The sequence below is a fragment of the Enhydra lutris genome, unplaced genomic scaffold, assembly GCF_002288905.1.
Source record: "Enhydra lutris kenyoni isolate GAN:26980312 unplaced genomic scaffold, ASM228890v2 scaffoldscaffold145, whole genome shotgun sequence".
Classification (NCBI taxonomy): domain Eukaryota; kingdom Metazoa; phylum Chordata; class Mammalia; order Carnivora; family Mustelidae; genus Enhydra; species Enhydra lutris.
The window spans coordinates 196,511-214,914 of NW_019154229.1; the positions used below are offsets into that span (position 1 = coordinate 196,511).

The following is an 18,404-nucleotide window of genomic DNA, read 5'->3' on the forward strand; positions in this document are numbered from 1 at the left end:
ATCATTCTCATGGCAAGCTGTAGGAGGGTACAGAAGCCACAAAAATAACTCCAGTTATTCTGACAGAATCACATATAATTTTGATTTATTCTTACTGTGGTCTTTGTAATTCTTTAAATTTCAAGTCATTATTCTATTTAATTTTTAAGATACATGGTCATATAGTTTCCAAATAATTATATTTTTCAATCTTTCCAGTCTAAAAAGAAGTTTGTAATTTAATTTTGTATGAATGAGAAAGCAAAATTGGAGGCATTTTCAACATGTGGCTTTAATTCAACAGGTGGCTTCCATAGAAATTTCTTTTTTTTTTTTTAAGATTTTATTTATTTATTTGACAGACAGAGATCACAGGTAGGCAGAGAGAGGAAGGGAAGCAGTCTCCCTGCTGAGCAGAGAGCCTGATGCGGGGCTTGATCCCAGGACCCTGGGATCATGACCTGAGCCAAAGGCTGAGGCTTTAACCCACTGATCCACCCAGGCGCCCCCCATAGAAATTTCTTAAATGAAAATAGAAAATTAAAGAAAGACTACTTTAGTGGAAGTAAAAATGCTCTATAACAGAGCATCTTATCATATACAGCTCTCCTGCTATCTTGGTAAAATGGAGAGCCATGTGAGTAGGTATCAGGAGGAGACAACTATTTCAGATTTGTCACAAGCTTTCAGGGTTGTCATTGATGCTCTCGTTAATAGAGAATTTTAAGCAACAAGATATTTTTATACTAAGAAAAAACAATGCTTCATTCAAATTTAGTGTTTTTTAATCAGGAAAGTCCTTCATTGTCAAGTTATTTCTATATACATGACACAATTTCCTCATTCTTCTGTTCCCTCAGTTGCTTAACAAGATCTCCTTGCTGTGACCTAATGATGATAGCTAGAAGTATATTCAAACATATTCTGGGGCCTCCCCTAACTGGCCAACTTCTGAGAGATGTAAAAACAGTGACCATCCCAGGCTGTCTTCTGTCAGCTCCCAGTCACCACCATCACTTCTGGAAGCACATTTCCCAGAGTCCCCTTTCCTCTATGGTTCCCTATGGAGTTGCTCATGAGGCACCTTACCCTAGATCTGGAGGTCAGAAGAGGAGGATTCTATGCCTTCCATCAGCACCTGCCGGCAGGTGAGCCATCAGTGAGGGACCGGAGAATCACCTGGGGAGGGTCTGTAGAGGCTGGAGCATCAGCTCCTCCATCCCTGGCCTTCCTAGACAGGCCTGAGGACCACGTGGTTAGGCAGCTTGTATTTCCAATGGTATAAATTCTGTGACCTATGGGGAATCACCGAGGAATCACCTGTTTCTAGTGTCTGCTTCCCTTATTATTATATCCCCAGGCCTTTTAATGAGTGACATTTAGACATTACTTCCCTAGAGGAAGCAATTCCTGCTTGGAATACCTAGAGTGGCTTCTCTTTTGCTGTATAAACCCCAGTGGATGTCATCACCCCCAGTCTTCAGGTGTAATGATCTGGGGAAAAGGGAGTTAGTCAGGGGGCTGAGGAGCCTCCTTGCCCTTCTCCCTAAGCCCCCAGTGATGTCCAAAGTGGGGCTGCCTATGAGAAACCTTCTGAGCGGGTGCAGACATCAGAGGAGCAGTGGGGGCAGCCCAGCCCCTCACGTCTGCTTCCCTGGTAGTTTATGTTCTGACCTATAACACTGTGGGCAGGTAGCTACTATAAGTGCTGGCAGTAGTAAGTCCCAGCTTCTTCAGGTTCCAGGCTGCTGATGGTGAGGGTATAGTCTTTCCCAGACCCACTGCTGCAGTTCCATCACGGTTCAGCAGCTGAACCGTGATGGAACCGCAGTTCCCAACTTGCATGCTTCATAGATGAGGAGCTTAGGAGCTCTCCCTGGCTCCTGCTGATACCAGGCTAACCACTTGTTAATGCTCTGACTGGCCCGGCAGGTGATGGTGACTCTTTCTTTTGGAGTCATGGACAGGACAGCAGGAGACTGGGTCAGCATGTTCTCTCCATGGGAGGCTGAAACCACACAGGAAACATCAGCAGCATCTCAGGATATGTACATGGAAGTCACCAGTATCTAGTTAGGTAGGACAGAGAATACTACTTATTTTTAAAATTTCACACTTAATCAGTAAGCCAAATTCATCTGTGGAAGTATTCCCAATGAAGAAAGAAAATCAGGGATGGAAAATCGTACCCCCACTTTAACCTCCTTTGTCCAAATATTCTCACCTGGAACCCAGAGGAGCAGAAGGCCAAAAAGCTGTGATGGAGTCACCATCTTGCTGCTTTCAATGGGTCCAGTGTGTTCATACCACACACTCAGAAACTCTAAGACTCTGAGAGGCAGAAACACTTCAGAGCTAAGAGGAAGCATATATGCAAGTTATGGGGCATTCCTATTGCTTAAGTACTCAAAAGTTAAGTTTGTCAGAAGAATCCCCCACCAGGCGCCATTCTTCTCTGGGTGTGTTAAGTCTCCCTCTTCTGGCCATGTGGAGGTTTTGAAAGTGTTTACCCCATGCTTGGCCAAATACAAGGTCTACCAGCAGGGGGCATGGCATGTGATGTAATGCAGTCCTCAGGTGGAATTTGCTTTTACTAGCAGTGAAGATTGTGTCACATCCTCAGTCCTGGCCCAGAGCTACCTTAACTCCCTGCTCTCTGCTACAGTGCGCTGTATAAACATCCCCCAGAGCATCCCGCCAGACCATACTCTATCAATTACACATCTCTTAATTGCACACCATGAGTGAGAAACGGTGAGGACTTTGCTATCTTGCAAAAACACATGCTGTGTGAGCCTTCCCTCTTTCGCCCTCCCCTCTCTTTTCTCTCTCTCAGAACCTTCCTGTGGCTGCGTTCGGACCTCGCTGCTCCAGCCTCCAGGACACGTCCCATCCTTCCAGCCTGAGACTAGCAGTATAGAAAAAAAAATTCCATATCATTTCTTGCCCTGTACACACCTTGAGGCGAGCAAAAAAATTAAAATAAATTTTAACAATGAGGGAAATCGTGCACATCCAGGCCGGTCAGTGTGGCAACCAGATCGGTGCCAAGTTCTGGGAGGTAATCAGTGATGAACACGGCATCGACCCCACTGGAACCTACCATGGTGACAGCGACCTGCAGCTGGATCGCATCTCCGTGTACTACAATGAAGTTACAGGTGGCAAATATGTTCCTCGTGCTATCTTGGTGGATCTAGAACCCAGGACCATGGACTCTGTTCGCTCAGGTCCTTTTGGGCAGATATTCAGACCAGACAACTTTGTTTTTGGTCAGTCTGGGGCAGGCAACAACTGGGCCAAAGGCCACTACACAGAGGGGGCTGAGCTGGTTGACTCAGTCCTGGATGTGGTGAGGAAGGAGGCAGAGAGCTGTGACTGCCTACAGGGCTTCCAGCTGACCACTCACTGGGTGGGGGCACAGGCTCTGGAATGGGCACCTTGCTCATCAGCAAGATCCGAGAAGAGTATCCTGACCGCATCATGAACACCTTCAGTGTGGTACCCTCACCCAAAGTGTCTGACACTGTGGTCAAGCCCTACAATGCCACCTTCTCCGTCCATCAGTTGGTAGAAAACACAGATGAGACCTAGTGCATTGACTACGAGGCCCTTTATGACATCTGCTTCCACACTCTCAAGCTGATGGAGACCTGAACCACCTCGTCTCAGCCACCATGAGTGGTGTCACCACCTGCCTCTGCTTCCTTGGTCAGCTCAATGCTGACCTCCGGAAGCTAGCCGTCAACATGGTGCCCTTCCCATGGCTCCACTTCTTCATGCCTGGCTTTGCACCTCTGACCAGCCGTGGAAGCCAGCAGTATCAGGCCCTCATTGTGCCTGAACTCACCCAGCAGGTCTTTGATGCCAAGAACATGATGGCTGCCTGTGACCTCCGCCATGGCCGTTACCTCACTGTGGCTGCTGTCTTCCGTGGGCGGATGTCCATGAAGGAGGTAGATGAGCAGATGCTCAACGTGCAGAACAAGAATAGCAGCTACTTCGTGGAGTGGATCCCCAACAATGTCAAGACAACAGTCTGCGATATCCCACCTCGTGGCCTCAAGATGGCAGTCACCTTCATTGGAAATAATACAGCCATCCAGGAGCTCTTCAAGCGCATCTCAGAGCAGTTCACGGCCATGTTCCGGCGCAAGGCCTTCCACCACTGGTACACACGTGAGGGCATGGACGAGATGGAATTCACTGAAGCTGAGAGCAACATGAATGACCTTGTCTCCGAGTACCAGCAGTACCAGGATGCCACCGGAGAAGAAGAGGAGGATTTCGGTGAGGAGGCTGAAGAGGAGGCCTAAAACAGCGCACCATCACCTCAGGCTTCTCCATTCCCTCAGCCTTCTTCCTCAGTTGGCCCTGTCCTCTCCCTCAGAATTACATTTTCTGCCTCTGTCTCTTTTTTTTTTTCCTTTTTTGGAGGGGAATGGTCCTAGAACACAGTGCCTGGCACATAATAGGTGCTCAATAAATACTTGTTGTTTGTTGAATGTCTCCTCTCTTCCACTCTGGGAAACCTAGATTTCTGCCATTCTCAGTAACCCTGTATTTCCTTTCGGTGTCCCCTTCTCCCATCTGTCCAGTTGGTATTTCCCTTTGTTTTATAAGATAATTCTCCAAGAAGCTGGGTCTCATCAGATCCCATCTAAAACCAAGTGCTTAAAACCCAGTAGATGGCCACCATCCTAAGCCCATGTGGTAGCCCCGGGGAAAGGAAACAAAGCTACCTCATAGCAGTAGAGGTACCTATAAGGAAGGGGTAGGGTTTTCTATTCTAGAGCAGTTTTGGAGAGGGATGTCCAGGCTCTTGAGTCCTAATTTCCAGGAATTTCCCCGCTCCTCTCAGCTTCAGGAGAGGTGTTGACAGTATTATCTCTTTTTCCGTCTTCCAAGCTGTGTCCTGAACTGTTTCTTTTGCAGGGGTCTGCCCCACCCTGTTAAAGCAGGATCCTTCCCTTTTCCTACATAACCACCTTCATATGTTGGATTCCTTCCTTTTCCCCTGGTTGGAGAAGGGGGCCAAGAAGGGGAAGAGGGACTAGCCTCCAGAAAGACCCTCCCCATCCCCACCCTTTCTTAGCAAACACCCAGCTCTGCTGTATATATACAGAAAGGTTTATACTGCGACCTAAATCTTTTGAATCATTCTTCCAGAGAGGGGACAAGGAGACCTTCCCATCTTTGGCAACATCTCATTTTTTCCTTTTGCTATTCCCTCCCCTGCCCTTGGCTTCATCCTGTCCTACACTTCAAATTTCTATTTTGTGTTGAACTTGCTTTTTTTCATATTGAAAATATAACATTGCCCCAAGAGCCAAAAATAAATGACAACTGAAAAAAAAAAAACAAAACAAAACACATGCTGTGTGTTCTGTTTCCAGGGGACTATGCGTATAATAAAAACTTCTTACTGCATTGTAATAGCTTTCTGTCTTTGTGTCTTAGCACATTTGATTTAAGTCACAGGGCCTGCCAACCAGCTAACAGCAGAAAAGGACTGTAGGTTCTGCCCCGTTTCCATCATATGTTGATATAAGTTAAACTGGACAGCTCCCATACCATACTGTAATGAAATAAGATGTTTGGTAAGTAGATGCTCAAAGAGCACAAATGGTCATTGACTTAATGTGGCTGGGGAAGTGGCCTGTAGTATAGACATGGATGCCCTATGGGGTGGCTGGCTAGGAAAGGTCTGGAAGGAGGAGAGTGGAAGGATAAAGGAGGAAAGATCAGAGGCAAGAAATTACCCAGTCTAAACCAAAAAGAGAAAGTAAGCTAAAAACAAAACAAAACAAAACCCCCAAATTGAAACAACAACAACAAAACCCCACAGTATCTGGGATACATGGGACAAAACAAAAGATCTAACATTTGTGCCACTGGAATCCTAGAAAGAGTGGGGAGAAAGGATGGAGACGAAAAATAGTTTGAACAAGTGATTGCTGAAAAATTTTCACATTTATCAGACAACCAACAACATAAACCTGAAGAAATACATGTCAAGACACAGCGTATTAAAATTTCTGGGCACTAAAGAAAAAGGAAAAAAAAACATCAAAAGATGAAAGAGAAAAATCATACTTACCCAGAGAGGAAAACATCTTGAACAACAGAGGATTTCTATTCAGAAACCATGGGGGCCAAAAGGAAATGATGTCAACACTTTTTTTTCTAGATATAATTGACATATCACATTGTGTAAGGTTAAGTTTTACACAATGTGAATATTTGATCTACATATATATTGTGAAATGCTTACCAACATAAGGATAGTTAATGCAACCTTCACTGCACATAATTATCCTTTTTTTTTTACTTATTTACTTTTTTGTGCTGAGAACATTGAAGGTCTAATCTCTTAGTAACCTTCAAGTACAATATAATACTGTTAATTACAGTCTCCATGCTGTACATGAGACCATCAGAAATTATTTTATATACAGAAGTTTGTACCCTGTGATCAATATTTCCCCTATTTATCTCACCACACAGTCCCTGGCAACCACCAGTTTACTCTCTGTTTCCATGTATTTGGCTTTTTCAGATTCCACATGGAAGTGATATTATACATAATATCTTTCTCTGTCTTCCTTATTTCACTTAGCATATTACTTTCACGTTTCATCCATATTGTCCCAAATGGCAAGATTACCTTCCCTTTCATGGCTGAGTAGTATTTCATTGTGTACATACACATGTATAACACATCTTCTTTATCTATTTATCCATCAGTGAACATTAGGTTGTTTCCATATCATGGCTGTTTTAAATAATGCTGCAATGACGCAGTGGTGCATATATATTTTCAAATACCCAGAAGTGGAATAGCTGGATTATAGGGTAGTTCTATTGGTAAGTTTTTGGGGAAACTCCATATTGTTATCCATAGTGGCTGTACCAATTTATATCCCCAACAACAACAACTGAGGGCGTTTCTTCTTATCCTATCCATGTCCCCTTTCTCCATATCCTCTATAATCTTTGGTATTTCTTGGGTTTTTATTTATTTATTTATTTATTTGGGATAATTAGACACTGAGTTTTATCAAATACTTTTTCTGCATCTGTTGAGACAATCTTATGATTTTTACCCTTAATTTTGTTAATGTGACATATTATGTTGATTGATTTAAGGATACTGAACCATCCTTGCATTTCTGGAATAAACCTTACTTGATCATGGTATCTGGTCCTTTTAATGTATTGTTGAATTTGGTTTGCTAATATTTTGTGGAGGATTTTTGCATCTATGTTCATTAGGGATATCGGCCTTCAGGTACAGCCCTTCTGATCTGGACGCCAAGAGCTACACCCTTGTCTCCCATTCCCTCCTGCTCCAGGCAGGGCTGGCCCCCCAGAATGGGATCTGGGAGGGGAGGCAGATGCACATAGCTTGGGTTCCCTGAAAATACAGAAACATGATAATGTGGACATGCAGCTTGCTCCAAAGTGCACGTAGTGAACAAATGTTTCATTTCAAACCCTGTTATTTGCCCTATAAATATGGCCCTTGTGGGGATGGTCCATTAAAAGTGTCCCCTGAGGGGAGGACACTCCACCCTGGCCTCTCAGTTGGGACTCCAGCCTGGCTGTCCCTACAGGGCTTCCCCAGCTGCTGAGGGGTGTTGTAAGTACCTGCTACAAGGTAAAGTGGCCTTATGCTCATTTCTTGCCTACTATTCCCTTCCTGTATGTGCATATTCCTTTCCTCTTCTGTTTCTATTAGTTTTCCTATAAAAATAATAAAGTTTTCTTTCCTTTTTGAAATCAAAACAGGGCTGTGGTGAATCTTTTGTGCAGCACGGGAGATGAGGGCTACTGATGTAGATGTTCATCACACTTAATAATACCTCGGCAGCAACATCTCAACTGGCATTGACCACTCCACTGGGCATCCTAGCCTACTTCCCTTGACACATAAAATTAACCATCAAAGGGGGAAATTGAGGGGCAGAGTGATGGTACAATCGACCCTTTGTGAGGGTGAGGTGTGGATCCCCAGGCAGGGTCTATTGATACAGGCTCCGTCTGGGTTTAGGAAATGGCTCATGTCATGAAGCAGTGCAGCGGCCAGGGGCACCCAAGGATACCCAGGGTGACCCCTGACAGACGAAGCCGTAGGCATCTGTCCCACTCACAGGAAAGATGGCAGAAGTGTTGTAGCTGTACTTGCAGTGCGCCTCCACAGCCTCTACCCTCCACACCAGGCCTGCATGCTCAGGGTCTTAAGGGAACCCCACCCCTGCCCCCTTCCCTCTGTTTAAGAAGGAACAGCAGGACAAGAACAGGTGCAGGGAAGTTTATATGGTACCCAAGCAACCCTGCGCTGACTTCTCAAACCCCTGGTGGGTAATGAATTTTCTTGAAGGCACCTAGATATCATTTCTTGCTTAAATCAACACAAAACAGAAATATTGAACTGAAAAGATGGAATAACTGAAAATCAGGATTCAGACTTCCCCTAGGTCCAAGGAGGGTCCCATGTGTTTCCCTGAGTGAGGAAATTCTGGGCCTGTCTTCCATCTCTTCCATCTCTCTGGCCCTTGCACAGCTCTGGGACCCAAGCTCAAGTTTTTACCTCACCCTTACCCACCGGCAGGAGAAAATGGCTTCAGAATTCGATGTTCCCCATTCTCCACTTTCTTTTTGTGCCTTCCAATTCTTTTGCCCCTCCCTGCCTCCCATTATTTGTTTCCCAGCATATATTGGGATTTTACCACTGTTACTGGTATGAAGAGCCACGCTCATCATTTCTGGAAACTGAACCCACTTAAAGTTATTTTTAAATTGAAAATGGAAGCTCTTCATTCGATCTTGTAGCAGTTTGTCATTTTAGAACTAAGTTGTTCTCAGAGCATCTGAGTTGACTTTTGGGTGTTCCTGTCATACAACTCTATTTTGGAGTTATTTTTGGCTCCTTACATTTCCACTGGATACTTTCACAACCCACTGCTTATGAGATTTGCTTCTGTTCTCCCTGACTGCTTTGCATAAGCTCCTCCAGGCTTAGACCAGCGGCTCAGGCTGTATTAAAGGGGCCTTTGCTACGTGAGCTGAGCTGCGTCGGGCAGGCAGGGGCAGCAAGATGGGATCACAGAGGCGGGTCCTCCTATCCTTGTTGCTGTGGGTCTCAGGTGAGAAGTTGAAAAGTGCCATATTCCCTCTGGAGTAGTGTCATTTTAAACAACTTTTTAAGATACATAATGAGAAACATTGGTTATTTCCAAAATAGACCCAATGATGTACTGCCATGTGGTACCATTAGGAAGCACGTTTGCAATGACATATTTCAGCATGACTGGGATAAAGTGTGTCTGTATCACCATTTTTCTGATTGCAGGTGCCCATGGGGACATCACGATGACTCAGTCTCCAGGCTCCCTGGCTGTGTCTCCAGGTCAACAGGTCACCATGAACTGCAGAGCCAGTCAGAGTGTTTACAGCAATGTAGCCTGGTACCAGCAGAAATGTGGGCAGGCTCCCAGGCTCCTCATCTATGGTGCATCCAGGAGGGCCACGGGCATCCCAGACCGGTTCAGTGGCAGTGGGTCTGGTACAGACTTCACCCTCACCATCAGCAACCTCCAGGCCGAAGATGTGGGAAACTACTACTGCCAGCAGGATAATAACTATCCGCCCACAGTGCTTCAGCCTCGAACAGAAACCTGCTCCTCGGGGCCACGGGTCATGGAGGATTTCCTGCACCAGCTGCTTCCTCTTCGCTCAGCCCTGAACATGTGCATTCCCCTATCTGCCTGAGAAGTCACATCTCCTGACTTACTTCTTGAAGGTCTTGTAAGGCCCAGCAGAAAATGAAGAGACCGGACTTTCTCTGCATCCCCCATCCCTTTTTTTTTTTTTTTTTTTTAATTTGACAGAGAGATCACAAGTAGGCAGAGAGGCAGGCAGAGAGAGAGAGAGGGAAGCAGGCTCCCTGCCAAGCAGAGAGCCCAATGTGGGGCTCGATCCCAGGATCCTGGGATCATGACCCAAGCCGAAGGCAGAGGCTTTAACCCACTGAGCCACCCAGGTGCCCCGCCCCATCCCTTTTTTAAAAAAGACTTTATTTATTCATTTGCCAGAGAGAGAGAGAGAGCACAAGCAGGGGAAGCAGGAGGCAGAGGGAGAAGCAGGCTCCCTTCTGAGCAGGGAGACCAATGCTGGACTCCATCCCAGGATGCTTGGATCATGACCTGAGCTGAGGGCAGCCACTTAACCAACTGAGCCACCCAAGCATCCCACCTGCATCCATTTTTGTGGGAGGTTAGTGAAGACGAATGCTGTGAAGATGTCTTAGGGATGCCGCCGGGAGTTTTTGTGCCCCAGGAAGCTTCGTGTTTTCCAGGGTCACACGGCAGAAATGAGTCAGGAAGATCTGTCGTTAGCCTCTGACAAAGGGCTGTGAACTTTACACCCTGCGGGTCAGTTCTCCCTTCCTGTTCCTCTTGGACTCTGGGACATTTCTCTTTTATTTTCTTATTCCCTTTTCTTCACCCTCTATCACCCTCCTACTCTGAAACTTCCCAGGATGAAACCTTTGAGCTCTCCTATTCAGAATCTCCCACGTGGAAGATAGTGTCCCTCTTGCTTTTTCCTACCATGAGCCCTGTTTCCCAGCCTTCCTGGGCAGTATCCTGCACATTCATTTCTGCTCCAGCTCCTTTCCTACCTCCCTTTTCTCTCTTCTCCATTTCTCCCAGACGTACTCATTCTCACAAAGGTAATTCTCTATTTTTTAAAAAGATTTTATCTCTCTATTTATTGCTGGTGAGGAGGGGCTGAGGGAGATGGTGAGACTCTCAGGCAGACACCCTGTTGAGTGGGGACCTGACACCCGCTCCGTCTCACACTCCTGAGATCATGACCTGAGCCGAAACCAAGAGTTGGATGCTCAAGAGACTGAGCCACCCAGGCACTCTGATTCCCTCACTCTTCAACCCTATCACTTTAGGAACACGGGACACTGTGCCTCAGCACCCTTTTTCACAACTTGTCACGTTTTTCTTTAAAGTCATCCCTTGGGCATTCAGGTCCAGGACCCCAGGACCATGGCCTGAGCTGAAGGCAGAGGCTCAAACAACAGAACCACCCAGGTGCCGCTGAGATTCTCAGCATTGTAATGGTGGAGAACTTGTCATGATTTTCTGATGGTGCACCTAAGGCATGGCCATAAGAGTGACTCTTCAAGATTGGGTGGGTAAGAGACGATTGGAGGAGGATCAGCCAAAGAACTGAGAGAGCAGATAATAGAAGGTCATATACTGAGTACACTGAAACCACCAGGAATTGTGACAGGCTGTGAGAAGCTCTAGGAGGCGGGAACTAAAATATTCCAGAAACTAGGAGAGACCTTGGGGCTGGTGTTTGTCTGCAATAAGGAGTGATATTAGAGTGGTGTAGTCTACCTATCTTGATTTCAAACATTGTTCTTCCACTTTCTAGGCAGGCCTAGAAGTCTAGAAGTGGCTGAAGGGGTGACAGAAGCTCGGTGAGCAGGCTGTTGGGGAAACACAAAAGCTCAGGGCGCTTTTAGAAGAGACATGGGCTACTGCGCATCTCAGTGGTTTGGTGGGTAAGCATCAGGGCAGAAGGTGTCCAGGTGGTGAGTCCTTTATCTCTCCCGTCTTCCATATTTTTTCTTTGCCACCCTCGTATAATCTGCCTTTGCTGTTCTTTCCAAATTTAAAACGTTTTCTAGTGACAACAGTAGCCTGCTCTTTGCTCCTGGTTTTGCACTAGACGACTTTTTTTTTTAAATGTTAAAATTATGTTGGGAAAAGAATAATGTGCATTGGTTCCAGCACAAGGATAGACTGAGATCTAGTGTTTTCTCCTTCCTAAGATGTTTTTTGATGGATTAAAATTTGAATGACAAAGCCAGGAAATAGGAGTGCTCAGCAGAAGGAGACTACAAACATCTGGTAGAGAGGAGGTTCTGCATGGGGACCGCTGTTGGAGGCAATGGGAAGGGAGGAAGGGATGTGAGTGGAGAGGGCCAGACTGGGGCTGTTGTGACTAGCAGGAGACCCAGAGAGAGGGCTGAAGTCTGATGTGGGGTCTTGTCATTGTGGCAGTACTTCCTTATGTTGTAAGAACGAAGTCAGCCATATTGTCTTTAGCTTACAGGCTGTGGATGTTATGAGTCAAGTCTCTCCTAGAGCCGCTGCCTCTGAATGGGCGGGCACCCCATTAACTCAGGTGGAAAGGAGGTAAATAAGGGCCTTCGGCCCGTGCTGGTGCAGGCTAAGCAGTGCTTCCTGGCCATGTGGAGGGTGCTCTCAGTGGCCCTGCAGCTGATGGAGACTCTCTCCTGGGGAATGGCCAGGGACCTGGCAGCTTGGGAGAGTGTCATGTGCCTACTGGAAGCTGCCATCAGAGGCATACTGGGCTGATGCGGAGATGCTGTGATTCTAGTAGGGCCAGAGTGGGCCTCCCAAGCTGAGGCCAGGCCCTAAGCAAGCCTGTACGGTTGGTGGCATTCATTTCCTGTCCCCTCCCAATACCACTCTTCTCAGGAAGCACGAGGGTCTCCCCTGAGAGAACTCTTAACTTGGGGACATTCTCTCACCTGGACCATAAGAGCAGGAGCCTGAGGGTCTGGCACCATTAGGCTGCCTCTCATCCTCCCAAGGCTGCTCATACCTTCTCCATGGAAAAGACCCAGTGAGCAGCATCAGGCCTGTGGTGGAGGCAATAAGGGTGGGGGGTTGATGCAAATCCCCATGGAGGACAAATGCAGAGCTTGCAGAGTCCAGTGTCGTGGTGATACCTGGTGGTGCTGCCTGCCGGGCACTAGCCTGAGCACCCTGCCATTGCCTGGGCCTTTCCCTGACAGATGACAAACAACTAGAATGATCAGTTAGGCGATGGTAAGTCCCATATGGCTCAGTCTGCTCCTGTCTGGGAAAAGTCACTGGGAGCCACTTGGGAGGGCATTTTGTAGAAGATGAAGAATTAGTTCATGATAAAGTTGTTGAGGTGATAGAGGATGTGCTCTTGTCCTGGGAGCTGGGATTCACATGGGTTTGTCTTCTGGGCTTTGTCACGGTACCTGCACACAACACATCAATGCTAGAAGCAGGGTGAATGTGAAGTTGGGCACAGGGGGTTCTCCACTCTGAGCAGGAGTGACTGCTCTGCCTGGGAGGGCTTCAGGAAGACAGGACATTGGTTTCTAGGACTGAGCAGATAGAGCCCCATGCTTATCCACACTGAGGCAAGTTCCTTGATTAGTGTCTGTTCCCAGCCTTCACCAAGGTTCCATGCTCAGCCCTCTAACCCTGTCCAGGTCCTGAGGACATGTCAGGACTTCATTTGAAGGTATTTTACTCAGGGGGGCCAACTTCCTCTCCCCATCGGAACCAGGCCACCCTAGTTCACTCTTTTATAATCCCACAGCTTTCTCTTCATGACAATAATCACAACTTGAAATACATTACTGTGGTAATTCTAGTGATTAAAAGTGTTCCTGGGGGCACCTGGGTGGCTCAGTGGGTTAAGCCGCTGCCTTCGGCTCAGGTCATGATCTCAGGGTCCTGGGATCGAGTCCCGCATCGGGCTCTCTGCTTGGCGGGGAGCCTGCTTCCCTCTCTCTCTCTCTCTCTGCCTGCCTCTCCATCTACTTGTGATCTCTCTCTGTCAAATAAATAAATAAAAAATAAAATCTTTAAAAAAAAAAAAGTGTTCCTGAAATAACCTATATCCTTGAAGTAGGAAAGCCCAGGGCACACCCCCAAGTGGCATCTCAGACTAGGAGGCAAAGTTTGTTTGTCTTTTTTTTAATCTTTATTTATTTATTTATTTTCAGCATAACAGTATTCATTGTTTTTGAATGAGCACACACCCAGTGCTCCATGAAAACCGTGCCCTCTCTAATACCCACCACCTGGTTCCCCCAACCTCCCACCCCCCCACCTCTTCAAACCCTTCAGATTGTTTTTCAGAGTCCATAGTCTCTCATTGTTCACCTCCCCTTCCAATTTCCCCCAACTCCCTTCTCCTAACTCCCCATGTCCTCCATGCTATTTGTTGTGCTCCACAAATAAGTGAAACCATATGATAATTGACTCTCTCTGCTTGACTTATTTCACTCAGCATAATCTCTTTCAGTCCCTTCCATGTTGCTACAAAAGTTGGGTATTCATCCTTTCTGATGGAGGCATAATACTCCATAGTGTATATGGACCACATCTTCCTTACCCATTCGTCCGTTGAAGGGCATCTTGGTTCTTACCACAGTTTGGCAACCGTGGCCATTGCTGCTATAAACATTGGGGTACAGATGGCCCTTCTTTTCACTACATCTGTATCTTTGGGGTAAATACCCAGTAGTGCAATGGCAGGGTCATAGGGAAGTTCTATTTTTAATTTCTTGAGGAATCTCCACACTGTTCTCCAAAGAGGCTGCAAAGTTTTAAGAAACTGGTCCCCCAATCCCTTGGGCCATGCTTGAGCTACACATGGAAATTTCTTGCGACCTCAATTCCCACAGGGTGTTCTTAGAGCACATGGCTCTTTGGGCACAACCTGAACTTCTTCTGAGCTGATTTGCATGTTGTGTCATTAGACAAAACCCCAGGCTGCTCTCAACATCCTTAAAGGCAGCTATCAGGGCCCCCGAGGAGCAGCCTCTAGTCCAGCTCTCCAAGATGGGGTCTGTGGCTCCCCTGCTATGGATCATGCTGCTCTGGGCTTCAGGTGAGAGGGGGACACACAGAGAAATGGTGGGCAAACTCGATGCTTTCCGTGTCCCTGAGTTCTTGGTGGCTGGAATTCAAGCAATTGGTGTGGGGTTCCAGTTGCCCAGTTACATTTCATTTTCTGGTTCCTCAGAGTGTTGTCCATGACCCTAACTACAAGGTCATCAGTGCTTGGGCCTCCACTGAGATTCTCTCAGTACCTCTGTCAAATTTTGTGTTTCTCATTCCAGGCTGCACTGGAGACATTGTGCTGATTCAGTGTCCAGCCTCTTTGACCGTGTCGCCAGGGCAGAGGGCCATCATCTCCTGTAAGACCAGTCAGAAAGTTGGTGATATTTTGGGCATTACCCACTTTGTTATATAGTATCAACAAAAATCAGGACAGCGTCCGAGAATCCTCATTTATAAAGCATCCAGTTGAGTGTCTGGGGTCCCGGCCTGGTCCCTTCTCATCCAGAGGCTTGAAGAATCTGTTTCCAAGGTCATTTCAGGTCGTGGGAAGAATTCTTTTGTTTGTGACTATCTGACTAAGGGTCCTGACCTTTGGTGGCTGCAGGACGGAGGTCACCTCAATGTCCTAGAGGCCACTCAAAGTTCCTGACATGTGAGATCCTTACTAATCATAGCAGCAAGGGGAAATCCATCCTCAAGAGAGAGATCTTAGTTCCTCCCTTAAGGTCTTTGTCCTGATTTTAGTGAGGTCCACCCACATAATCTCCATTTTAATTAACTCAGAATCAACTGATTTGGGGTGGTAGTTACATCTGCCAAATCCCTTCCCCTCTGCAAGATTGCATGGGCTCAAAGGAAGTCACAGGCTCTGCCCACACTGAATGGGAGACCATGGAGTTGTCATGCTGCCATCCCCGCTCCCTCACCCCCCCTCCACCATGGTCTGTCTGCTACAACTGTTGAACTTACATAAGGCATTTTTGTTTGCTTATTTCCATTTCCTTTCTCAAAAGAGTCTCCAATGCTGAGGACATCAAATACAAAATCTCCCCAGGTAATGGATCATGAATAGCATCAGATCCACCCCTCAGGGCCATGTTTCCCTTCTAGCTTCTCATATTTCTCCTGTTGCTTCCCAACTGAAGAAATAGCCAATGTTTCTCTCAACTTTGTGTTAAATTTTTAATAAATTGTTAAAGAGATAATATTAGACATCTAATTTGAAAAATGCCTGAATTAGGAAAGAAGGAACCATCTCATATGAATGATCCAAGCTCCTACCCTAAGAACCTAGAAAATAAAGAGGAAACAAAATCCAAGCAGGTAGAATGAAGGAAATACAAAAATTAGAGTGGAAATCAATGGAAAATATATTCTAGCCCCTCAAAACTTAGGATCCTTTTAAAACCAGCATGGGGTAGAGACCTAAATGTATTGTCATGCTAATGAGCCAAGGGCTATGTATCATTCAGTTTCAGAGGGAAAGGTAAATGTTTTGGCTCAGTTTTCTAGGTGGGAGGGGGCAGGTTCTCTTCTGTAGAGTAAGCCAGTGCCTGTCATTCATGGAACATCCTTGCATATATCTAGGCTCCAGATCACACACTGAGGTTCTAGTTTCCCTATGCTTTGGGGGTTCAGAGGTCTTTACAGAGACCTTAATATATGGACAAGGGCTCAGTTCAGCAGCGTCCAGGGAAAGAGGAGGCGTACCTGTGGGGAATGGAATTTGCTGATGGAAATTATGTACAGCAAATTCTTACCACAGAGGAAATTCACCTCCCACACTGCCCCTTTCTTTGGTAATGGGGTTGAATTAAGCTGTCTGGACAGGTACGTGGAAGTGATGCCATTGTCCAGAGGTCCACACACCTCCCAAAAGCCCTGAAAACCTTCCCTCTCCTCTGCCTGCCTAGCTTCTACAGGTGGAAGGACCCCAGGGACTTCTAAGCCAGGACTCCCTCACCCACGAGCTGCTGATTTGCTTCTTCCTCTGCAACCACAAAACCCTTGGAATTGGATGTGGGTGGGAACTCAACTGTCTCACCCTCAGAGGCTCTGGAGACCTAAGGTGCAGCCCATTACTGTTGCCAGCAGGGGGCAACCACCTACCCACAGTGTTGGAAACAGCAACAAAAACTCCAGCTGTGGGCCCAGCTGTGCTCCCTCTGATACCCTGAAGGTCATGGTCTCTGCTTCTGAGTCTGGGAGACCTCACCATGGCTATCTGTGGTGCCTGGGCTTGGCTGACTGTAGAAGACGCTTGGATTTCAGAGGGAAGAGGAGGAGCAGGGTCTGGGTAATGGGTTGGTTCTCAAAGGGCTCCGTTTTGGCGGCAGCCTGGGTTGTGAAGGGAAAGGTGCAGGTGTGATGCCATTCCTCCAGAACATTACTCTTTTTTTGTTTTTGTTTGTTTAAGATTTTTATTTATTTACCTGCCAGAGAGAGAGCACAAGTAGGCAGAGGGGCAGGCAGAGGGAGAAGCAGGCTCCCCACTGAGCAGAGAGCCTGACATGGTGCTTGATCCTAGGACCCTGGGATCATGACCTGAGTTGAAAGTGGACACTTAGCTGACTGAACCACCCAGGTGCCTGCCCCCTACTTAGGCCATTCTTATAACAAAGTTACTTTCTGCACTGCCCCATAAGGCTTTCTTTGTTAATGGGATTGGATTAAAACTGTCTGGACAGGAACCCATAAATAATGCCCTGGACCAGATGTACACACACGTTACAAAAGCACTGAGAACCTTCCCTCTCCTATGCCCGCCTAATGTACACAAATGGAAAGACCACAGAGACTTATAAGCCAGGATCTCCTTACTCACACCCTGCTGATTTGTATCTTCCTCTGGAACAAATAATCCAAAAATTTATATGGAACCAGAAAGGACCCCTAATAGCCAAAGGAATGCTGTAAAAGAAAAGCAAAGCTGGCGGCATCACAATTCCAGACTTCAAGCTCTATTACAAAGCTGTCATCATCAAGACAGTATGGTACTGGCACAAAATCAGACACAGACCCATGGAACAGAATAGAGAAACCAGAAATGGACCCTCAACTCTATGGTCAAGTAATCATCGATAAAGCATGAAAGAATACCCAGTGGAAAAAATGAAAATCTCTTCATTGAAAGATGTTGGGAAAATTGGACAGCCACATACAGAAGAATGAAACTGGACCAGTTTCTTAGACTGCACACAAAAATAGACTCAAAACGGATGAAAGACCTTAGTGTGAGACAGAAATCCATCAAAATCCTAGAGGAGAACACAGGCAGCAACCTCTGTGACCTCGGCCACAGCAACTTCTTGCTGAATGTTTCTCCAAAGGCCAGGGAAACAAAGGCAAAAAATGAACTATTGGGACATGATTAGGATTAAAAATTAGGATTAAAAATCTTTTTGGTAGAAATAAAGTAGTGGTAGAAACAGAAAAAAAGGAACAATGACAAAACAGTGATAGCCTACATTGCACCATTATTGTGCTAGTCAATGTGGGACAACCAGCTCTCCAGAAAAATAAAAGTTCAGAAAGAAGATATACTTATTTATTTATTTATTTATTTATTTATTTATTTATTTACAGCATAAGGAATCAAGTCAATGGTATTGTAATAGTACTATATAGTAACAGATATGGCTATAGAATAATGTACAAACTTGTTGAATCACTATGTTGTACAGCTGAAATAGGATAGCTCTATGTGTTAATGATGCTAAAACAAAAAAGGAGGAAATATTTTAAATCCTTGATCCAAAC

At 46.1% G+C, this 18,404-nt stretch overlaps 1 protein-coding gene and 2 pseudogenes across 1 annotated transcript; 2 read left to right on the plus strand and 1 right to left on the minus strand.

The window, feature by feature from the left end:
* Positions 1-1,653: 1,653 nt before the first annotated feature.
* On the minus strand, positions 1,654-2,252 carry LOC111140035 (annotated as a pseudogene).
* A 683-nt stretch (positions 2,253-2,935) lies between these two features.
* LOC111140033 lies at positions 2,936-4,295 on the plus strand (annotated as a pseudogene).
* Positions 4,296-9,064: 4,769 nt separating this feature from the next.
* Positions 9,065-17,013, plus strand: LOC111140024. The gene is made up of 5 exons (XM_022492411.1): positions 9,065-9,128; positions 9,335-9,731; positions 14,561-14,691; positions 14,924-15,001; positions 16,559-17,013. The coding sequence occupies exons 1-5, from the start codon at positions 9,080-9,082 to the stop codon at positions 17,011-17,013; spliced, it is 1,110 nt and encodes a 369-aa protein (XP_022348119.1). The 5' UTR covers positions 9,065-9,079.
* Positions 17,014-18,404: the final 1,391 nt, after the last annotated feature.